Source organism: Gobio gobio (genome assembly GCF_949357685.1).
Source record: "Gobio gobio genome assembly, chromosome: 17".
Classification (NCBI taxonomy): domain Eukaryota; kingdom Metazoa; phylum Chordata; class Actinopteri; order Cypriniformes; family Gobionidae; genus Gobio; species Gobio gobio.
The window spans coordinates 37,888,931-37,898,366 of record NC_137110.1 but is presented as its reverse complement, the minus strand read 5'-3'; the positions used below and the strand labels follow the sequence as shown (position 1 = coordinate 37,898,366).

General features: G+C 39.1%; 1 protein-coding gene across 2 annotated transcripts in view; it reads right to left on the bottom strand.

The window, feature by feature from the left end:
• Positions 1-4,691: 4,691 nt before the first annotated feature.
• Positions 4,692-9,436, bottom strand: part of gpd2 (glycerol-3-phosphate dehydrogenase 2 (mitochondrial)) — a 37,604-nt gene continuing 32,859 nt past the window's right edge. Inside the window, exons 17-18 of one of the 2 annotated variants that reach the window (XR_013818347.1) lie at positions 6,553-7,030; positions 4,953-6,138 (exon numbers count right to left, since the gene is read on the bottom strand). Coding sequence is in view for 1 of the 2 variants with exons in the window: in XM_079841542.1 (XP_079697668.1) it covers positions 6,905-7,030 (126 nt within the window). In the remaining variant the exon portion in view is untranslated. Of the gene's footprint in view, positions 7,031-9,436 lie in introns of both variants that reach the window. The other variant, XM_079841542.1, reaches the window with a different exon arrangement.

Genomic DNA, 9,436 nt, shown 5'->3' with positions numbered 1-9,436 from the left:
AAGTTTTATCCTCTTTAAAGGGTAAGGTTAGGTGGTAAAGTTAGGTTTAATGGTGTAATTACATGCAGGTATTTTTAAAATGTACACAATAAGTGCATTGTATCAAATTATTAATTTATATCTTAGTATAAAGACACAAGTGGGACCTGTTATTGTATTATGAAGACTTTAGTTTTAAAAATGACATTGAAGGGATAGTTCACCCAAAAATGAAAGTTCTGTCATTGTTTACTCCACTTTAGTTTCAAACCCGTATGCATTTCTTTTTTCTGCAGGACACAAAAGAAGATATTTTGAAGAATGTTGGTAACCAAATCTTTTAGGTTCCCTTTGACTTCCATTATATTTTTTTGTCCATATAATCCCATAATGGTTTAGATAACCAGTGGCCCCTGGGCTACTGGCCCTTCCCCTAATAAAAATGTCATTAGGCCATTAGTCAATACATATTTGAATTTGTGCTCATGTATGAATAAATTCAAATGACATAACTTTAGAAATGTTTTTTCCCTTGTTTTTCTAGCTGAAAGGTCTTTGATGCATGTTTTTGGAGATAGACTTTGTTATTTTATTAAAATTATTATTATGGCAGCAGCGGCTATTTACACCAAGTGTTAATAGCAACTAGATTCTATTTACACTTCAAGTGAAAATAGCATATAAATAGTGATATATTCTATTTACACCATATAAAAGTAGCAGTTCTTTACAAAATGTGCAAAGAACTTAGCCTGACAAGCCAGACCCACATCCAGATGTTGGGTCTGAGAACACACCTTTGGCAGGGCTCAATCTGAGGGGCGGGATAAACGGCTGTCTTTCAAATTCCCTCTGCACGCAATAGGACAACGCTACAACCAACCAGAGCAATGCAGAAGGTGAAGCGGAGCTAGTTGATTGATTAAACTTTTGCCGTATCCGGTCGGCAAAACTCAGAACACGTCTTCCTTTTTTAAGAATGACTTCAGTGCCGTTTTTTGTTTTCTCAAAGAAAAGCTTAACTCCAAGTCTTCCAGAGTCGGGGCCAAAGCCGATTCGAAAGACCGCTGTTCGCCAGCTTCTTTGTTTTCAAGTAGCACGCGGAACCGTCGCACCTCTGCCCTCATTATGTTAAGCCCGCCCACCGAGGCTAAATACGATGTGATTGGCCTGACTAGAGTTTGGTTTTTCCAGCTCACAAGCCAACGGAGAGTTGCTAGACGCATTGGCTGCAAATTTTATTTGCTGCCGCTAGGGTGCGTCTAGATTTCTAGGCTACAAAGAACTGTTAATTCTGTTAATTATTGCATCCCATTAACAGGAGGCAATAATAACATAGAGTGTAAATTATTACATTTATTAAAATTATTAAATGGAGGACGCCTTAATGGGACAATAAAAGCCCTCCCAACACCTATCCCTAACCCTACCAAATAAATGCTTTTATTATTATTAAACATTTCGTTAGGCACTTTATTTCCACTTTTAGAACATTTTCTTATTTATTATTGAAAGTAAGTGCCTTTCCGATGTGATATATGATGGGAAAAGGGATAAGAGCGAGCTTTGCAAAAGGCGGATTCGAACCCGGGTTCGCGTAACTTGATCGCGTAAAAACCAAGATCCTCAAACCTTATGCTTTACTGATTGCGCCACTAAAGATGTTGAAATACATATTATCAAATCTTGTTTGGCCCAACCAGGCATTGTTAGGCGGAGCTACCGAGCTATTGCGAATAGCACTTGCCGACAAAGCACGCTATTTGCACTTGGTGTCAATAGACACTCCCTATTATATTATTTTACCAAGGCCAGTTTTGAGAATAATTTGAGAGCCTGAGTGTCGAAATATCCTTTTCACACAGCAGTTTAGAGCTTAACAATATCGTCTCGTAGCCTACTCTCTTTATGAACGTGCAACACGGTCTATAGACAGTGACTAAAGTACGGCAACGCAAATAAAACTGTAAATTCTTATCACATTTGAAACGACAAAAGTCGAACTTTAATACCTGAGTGAGAGCGGAGCATTTGAGTCGCGCGCAGACCACAAAACTCACGGGAGCAGCTCTGATGGAAGACAGCAGGAGTGTATGGCATCAAATTGTGTATGGCAATCTTGCGGTACTTTGCTCTAATGCTATTTCATGCATTCTGACTTATTTACACTGTTAAAGAGTTGGATTCTCATGGTAAACATGGCCGAGATGTCAAAAAACGAGTTGGACGTATAACGTATTTCTGAGCCAAATACACTTTTTCAGGATTCGAACAAGCCTCGGAAAGTTTTTTTCGAGTATGGCGCATAGACTGTAAAAAAATATGGATGTAGTGTCCGTGACGTCACCCACAGGATTCTGAAGAGCCGTTTTGAAGCACTAAGTAGGGCCGTTGCCATCTTGTCAGCGCGTCTTTGCATGTCACTCCCGGATAATAGAAAATGGCAAAGAGGCGGGACATGGGCAGAGCTGAGGTGACGTGATGACTAACAGACAGCAGATAGATGGCTATCCACCTGTCACTCAAAGTGGCCACGCCCTTAATTATGCAGGATTTTTAATGCTTTATATAATGTAAACGAATGAGTTATAAAAAAATTCACCCCCCCTCACAGTTGTCATGAAGGGCAAAATTAGCCGTATAGACCAAAACCACAATTTGTACCAGGCTGTATACATCTGCTTTTCTGCTGTAAAGTTGTGCATTTAAACATGGGGCTCAATGAGATTCTGCTCCCTTCTGGATCCTGTCCCGAGTGGCCAGTCGATGAATTGCAGTTTAAGTCACTTCCGTATTGGCTTCAAGAGAAACTGCGGGAGGTTACAGCTTGGTATGGCGCTGTATGACGGCCTAAAGGGTGGAAATGCTTATATGGGCACTTCTCCTGGATGAGCAAGTGCGCACGTCAACCACGTTTTTAGACCATGAAATCAACAATGTCACTAAAGAAGTGTGTTTTGGTTGTGAGGGAAAGATAACTTTGTTCAGCTTCCCAAATAACCAAGCGTTAAGGAAACAGTGGATGCAGTTTGTTTTTCCGGAGAAGCAACAGAAACGGTTCTGCAAGTGCGTTTGTTTGTTCCCGGTCATGAGTCGAAACCACAGGCGGTGAGTGAAACTGCATCAAATGTCTGTGTTTTGCTGGCAATCGGTGCACAAGTGTAAACACATATAGTGAATCTTAAAGGTCCCGTTTTTTCCTGTTTTTTTGAAGCTTTGATTGTGTTTACAGTGTGCAATATAACGTGTTCATGTTTCACGTGTAAAAAAACAGTATTTTTCACACAATTTACTTATCTGTATACTGCTGTTTTCAATGTCCTCAAAACGGCTTGAAAGATTTCCCTGTTCTATGAAGTCCCTCCTTCAGAAATACGTAACGAGTTCTGATTGTGCCAGCGGTTCCCGTGTTGTGATTCGACAGCAGCTTAGGGCACGTTGCCCGGAAAGGTCACGCCTCTTACCATAACGGGGAGATGAACGCGCTCAAACTACAGCCCCTGAAGGCCAAACAAAGGTGATTTGACTCCGGGATGAAAATAACAGCGTCTGGACGACATGGCGACAAACGCAACCGAACGCAACACTTCCTCTTCTCCACGCGGGAGCAACAAGACCACGCCCCCTTTTTTGCATATTCTTGTGGGCGGAGGTTAGTCAACAAACTGTTCTACTGACGTCATTAAAGCAGGGTGTACAGGGATGTAGTCCAAACCGGCCGTTCGCTGTAGGCTTTGAAAGGGAACTTCTGTTAAATAAAATATCTCGCTTGGCATTGAACTTTGAGCTTTATAATTTTACAGGTATTATATATGCTCTAACAGCAACATTACACACTAACTTAAGTTTGAAAAATGGGATCACGAAGAACAGGACCTTTAAGTTATCCAGTGATAGTGCGATGTGGTATTGTGTGTGTGTGTGTGTGTGTACGCGCGAGCCCACTGCACGAGCTCGCAGCGTATCTGTCTTTTATAAATATGATACTCTAGTCTATAGGCACTCAAGATTAACACGAGAACCGTGTGTTATACCCTTTAATGCACCCCTTTATATAATAGGAATGGGAACCGAAATAGTTTGGTTGCCAACATTACTTCAACATATCCTCTTTTATGTTCCACTCAAAAAAAAAAGAAAGTCATACAGGTTTGGAACGGAATGAGGATGTGTAAATAATGACATTTTTGATTAAAAAAATTAATTCATGTTTGGGTGGCCTATCCCTTTAAGGTACTTGGACCTCTGCTTGATTTAATATGCATGCAGTGTAATTATATCGGATTCGCAGGGCTATTCCGACACCATCTGAAATGAGGATTAGACATAGCTGCAGACCTGGGATGCTAGTTTAATTGCATTTTGCTAGGTGCCGATCACACTGGAATGGGCCGCACTCGCCTCACACCGTCAAAGAGTCTATACAGGGATTATTAGGCAGGCGTATGACGAGATGCCCTGCTCCTGAAAGGCCTTCCTGGCTCAGACACCTATTAATCAGCTATTTTACAGACATATAGTGGTGGCTTTAGAGTCAATTAGTTGACATCTTCCATTAAAATGAATGGCTGGGGGAAGGAAACAGTGTATGTGCATGCTTACGTGAGAAGGAGACATTACATGCTTCAACTGCCACAAACATTATGTGAGAAATATGAAGTCACTGAGCGTAACGACTGTCGCTCACATAATAAAGGCACGTCAAAACAATGCAGAAGGCAACCAGATACATTTAATTACAGAATTGTGTTTTTTTTAGGCTTTGAAGATTGATTTACTGTATATTTTTCATACAATATGAATTTCTTTCATTCAGGATCAGGCTGAAATTACATCCTGTCGGGAGAAACAATAAATTAGTTGAACTGCTCCAGCTCTCGTATGCAAAAGCTGTCAAACCTGATGGACAACACGGTTCTTAGAAGATCTCTGTGGTCTTCTTGTAGCTGAAAAAACACCAAACATATCGTGATGGATTTAAAGAGTTCATTGCATGATGATAACAAACCAAAGCAGATTACAAAACAGGAGCAGCTTCATTGTACAAAACATTTCTTTTAAATCATCAAGCTTAAAGCATCCAAGTTCATTTAAAAGCAGTTTCCATCTGACGTCTGAACATAAACATCTAAATATAAAAATACATAAGCATGTTAAAACCACAAAAATACATAGTCAAGTAAAAGATTGCGCTCTGTTAGTGTGTGTGTGTCGGAGTGTGCGTTTCGACATACAAAGTTCATTAAGTGTCTCTTTTAAGGGATAGTCTTCAGTCATCGTTTACTCATATTGTTTCAAGCCTGTATGCCTTTCTTTCTTCTGTGGAACATGAAAGAAGATATTTCGAGGAATGTTTCAGTGTTTCTTTTCCATACAATGGAAGTCAATGGGAACTTTGGTTACCGACATTCTTCAAAATATCTTTTTTTTAATGTTCTGCAGAAGAAAGAAAATCATACAGGTTTAGAACAACATGAGGGTGAGTAAATGACAGAATAAACTATCCCTTTAAGTAGAAAGGCACATCAAGTACATTCCCTGTTATCCTCTACATCAAGTTTACAGTTATAAGACTTTGGATAACCAATTAACGGATAACCAATTACTTTTACAGGCAAGATTTTATGAGACGCATTCTAAAGTGGAGTTTCAACTGTTCGTGAATTTGAATAAGGGATAAAACGTTCAACATTTAAAATAAGTGCTCTTACATTTCATTATAATCTGTAAATACCCTCTTGTTGAACCAAAGCCAATGCAAAGTCCCAAAACACTGTTACACAACCTGATTAAGACTCATTAAAATAACTGATCTGTATACAGTGATACAATTGCACGCATTCAACATAATGTCATTAATTAAAAATGTTTGAGACAGGAATAAATAAAGACTTGAAATGATTGAAACAATAGAGTAGTTCAGAACAGTGAAAATTTTGCAATATGCAGCGTAAAACAGCTAAATTTACATATAGTGCATCATTTACCTCAGAAGACACCAGGAGCCCTTGACTCTCATTGTGTTCAGTAGCAAATAATCTGCATTAATAACATGGCACAACAGAAAGCTCACAGGATAAAGCTGCTCAGATAAACATTAAAGGGTTAGTTCATCCAAAAATGAAAATTAGCCCATGATTTACTCACCCTCAAGTCATCCTAGGTGTAAATGGTAAATGGGCTGCATTTATATAGCGCTTTTCGTAAAAAAAGCGTAACTCTAAAAGGGTAACTCTTTCGCCCGTAAATCGATGTGTACGACAATCCGCTGGAAGTTAGTTATTTTAGTCTATAAAGTTTTAAATATGGATATTTTTCTTACACAAACGCTCCACTTCGCTTCAGAAGGCCTTTATTAACCCCCCGCAGCCGTGTGGAGCAGTTATATGATGGATAGATGCACTTTTATGGATTCATAAACGAGACAACAATTCACTGCCTTATAATGCTTGGATTAGCCAGGACTTTTTTAATATAACTCCGATTTTATTAGTCTGAAAGAAGAATGTCATATACACCTAGGATGACTTGAGGGCGAGTAAATCATGGGCTAATTTTCATTTTTGGTTGAACTATCCCTTTAAGGAGACAATCTATTCATGCGTTCCTGGTCACACAACATGGCACTGCATGCATTAGATAAAAATATATACTCTCAACACTTTGAAATATTTTTAAAGAATATATTCAGCTCTAATAATATCTTTTTCATTCGAAATCAATTTAAATAAGCATGCTAAAACAAAAGCTTTACAAGATTTTTTTAAAAACGAGTGTGGTCAAAGGCAGCCAGATGGTAGGGTGAGTTAATGACTTGAGAGGATGTGCTTGTGATCTGACCGGCGTGGGCACACAGCGGTCAGAGCTTTTTGGTGTTTATCCAACTTTGTGGTGGGAGTTGTTGTCTGGTGGATCTTGTTGGGATTCAAACGCCGCCTCCGCTGCGGTCGACCGTGACGGGTCCTCTCAGATCCAGCCCCTCCTCGGCCGTCTTCATCAGGATAGCCAGACGACTGTCAGAGATTTGGCCTCTCTGGACAGCACTCATGAGCTGAACCAATCAGAGAGCAAAACAGAGGCACAATCAAACATGTGATGGTAGCTTAATGGTTACAGACAGAGACATTAAAGGAACACGCCACTATTTTTGAAAACTCATTTTCCAACTCCCCTAGAGTTAAAGAGCACCTATCATGGAATTTTGAAATTTACCTTTCATGTAGTGTGTAACATAGATCTAAGTGAACAAAAACATCCTGTGATAGCTTGAAATATGACAGTGCACCGTATATATAGTTATTTTCTTTCAAAAGTAAGAGTCGACTCGGAGTCATTTTTAAGAATCGTTAGAAGACCGAAGCTTTTTCTCTGACTAGATGACGTCAACTTGTCAAGTTATTTGAATACGATACGCCCACTTATTGCGCTCCAAGACGCCAGTGAAAACTAGTAAACATCATGGCGACGAGACGTGTGTATGTTTCGCGATCTCAGGAAGCTTTTATTATGGACTTCTATTATGACACATGGTTCTTCTTCGTCTGTCTGTACCATACATGGACTACATGTGCACAGAGCGCCCTCCGGCTGCCAGTATGAATTGAAAACAACACGTAAGAGACTCAATCGCTCATGATTAGGCTATAACTGCCCATTTTGAGGAAGTATTGAATAAAAAAATACTCCTCTGTTTAGAAATTTGACACAGACATATGAGAATCTATCAATATGTCTCCTCATCTGCACACTTTTGAACTAAAAGCCCTGAGGGATGTTGATTTGTCGCGAGTCTTCGTGAGGAGTTTTTTTATGAATGAGATCAGCTGAGGCTCATATTACAATCAAACAGTACCGACGCGGTTTTCATATTCATAACTCCTGACACATATTAACAAATTACTGTCACTATAAGACTTTGATGGGCGTTCCGTTTCCGAAAATATCTGCACAGACTAAACCAATCACAACTGACTGGGTCATCGGACCAATCACCGCAGATTAGCGTCACGTAAAGGCGGGGTTTTGAAAAGTGAATCACTAAAGGAATCATTTGACAATCGCTGTCAAAACAGGTAAAAATAAATGCATATTATAAGAAAACTAAAGTCTTTTTTGTCATTGCATGCATGCAAAACTGTTGTTGGGGACTTCTAAAACAATATTTGGAACATTTTAAATGCCATGATAGGTGCTCTTTAACAAGTTGAGTTTTACCGTTTTTGAATCCATTCAGCCGATCTCCGGGTCTGGCAGTAGCACTTTTAGCATAGATCATAGAATCTGATTGTTATGTTATGTTAAGTTAGCTTATTTTCAGGTGCTGCGTAATATCATTGCGCCTGCTGCACCCATGGCACGGCAGCAAAGTTCCTTGATTATTACGCAGGAATGAGAGTCTAGTTCCTAGCCATATCGGTCTAGAAAATCACAACTTTTCATTTTCCGTTGGTCTTAGTACACGATGTAACTACAGAAGAGTCAAGTTTTAAAAAGGAAAAATATCGAAACTCTTTGGTCATTTTTGAGTGAGATGCTAACGGTCTAATCAGATTCAATGATCTATGCTAAAAGTGCTACCGCCAGAGCCGGAGATCGGCTGAATGGATTCGAAAACGGTAAAACTCAACTGTTTAACTCTAGGGGAGTTGGAAAATGAGCCTATTTTCAAAAATAGTGGCGTGTTCCTTTAAGGTTAAAATGCACTATTTACTGCTTTTAAATACACCTCCATTGAAAAGTTAATGTGCTCATAATAATCTTTAATCTGCTCTGACGTGTTTACTGAAGAGAGGGCAGGACAACCTGTCACTCACATGACATCACAGCAATAGCAAACCACAACCATTCAATCCACTTTCGATGGACATAATCAAGCCCCGCCCTACATTTTTTTCATGTTTGAGAAGCTGTTTGACTGCAACAATAGGGAAGAAAAGACTATCGCAACATGCCGACTTATGCTACAAAATATTTTGCATTTATATACTACAGTTTAAAATGTTCTATTTTAATATGTTTTGAAATGCAATTTTTTCCTGCGATGGTAAAGCTGAATTTTCAGCATCATTACTCGAGTCTTCAGTGTCACATGATCCTTCAGAAATCATTCTAATATGCTGATTTGCTGCTCAGGAAACCTTTCAATGCTGAAAACAGTTGTGCTGCATTAGAAAAATACTAATATTTTTTACTTTTTAAACTATAAATAAATGCTTCCTGTCTACTGTTATATGAGCGATCCCAGGGGGACGTTGTGACAAGTGACGTAAGTGCGATGTGAAGTCATGACAAATTGGGTCCTTCCTCGAAATCGGATCTCTATACTATCGGTTAATGATTATACTAAATACATTCGAACAATATTAATTTAAAATATGTATAGCTTACTATATAGTGCATAATAGCTGAACATAATTTCTTTCACTTGATACTTATACTTTTATAACGTTGATAACAC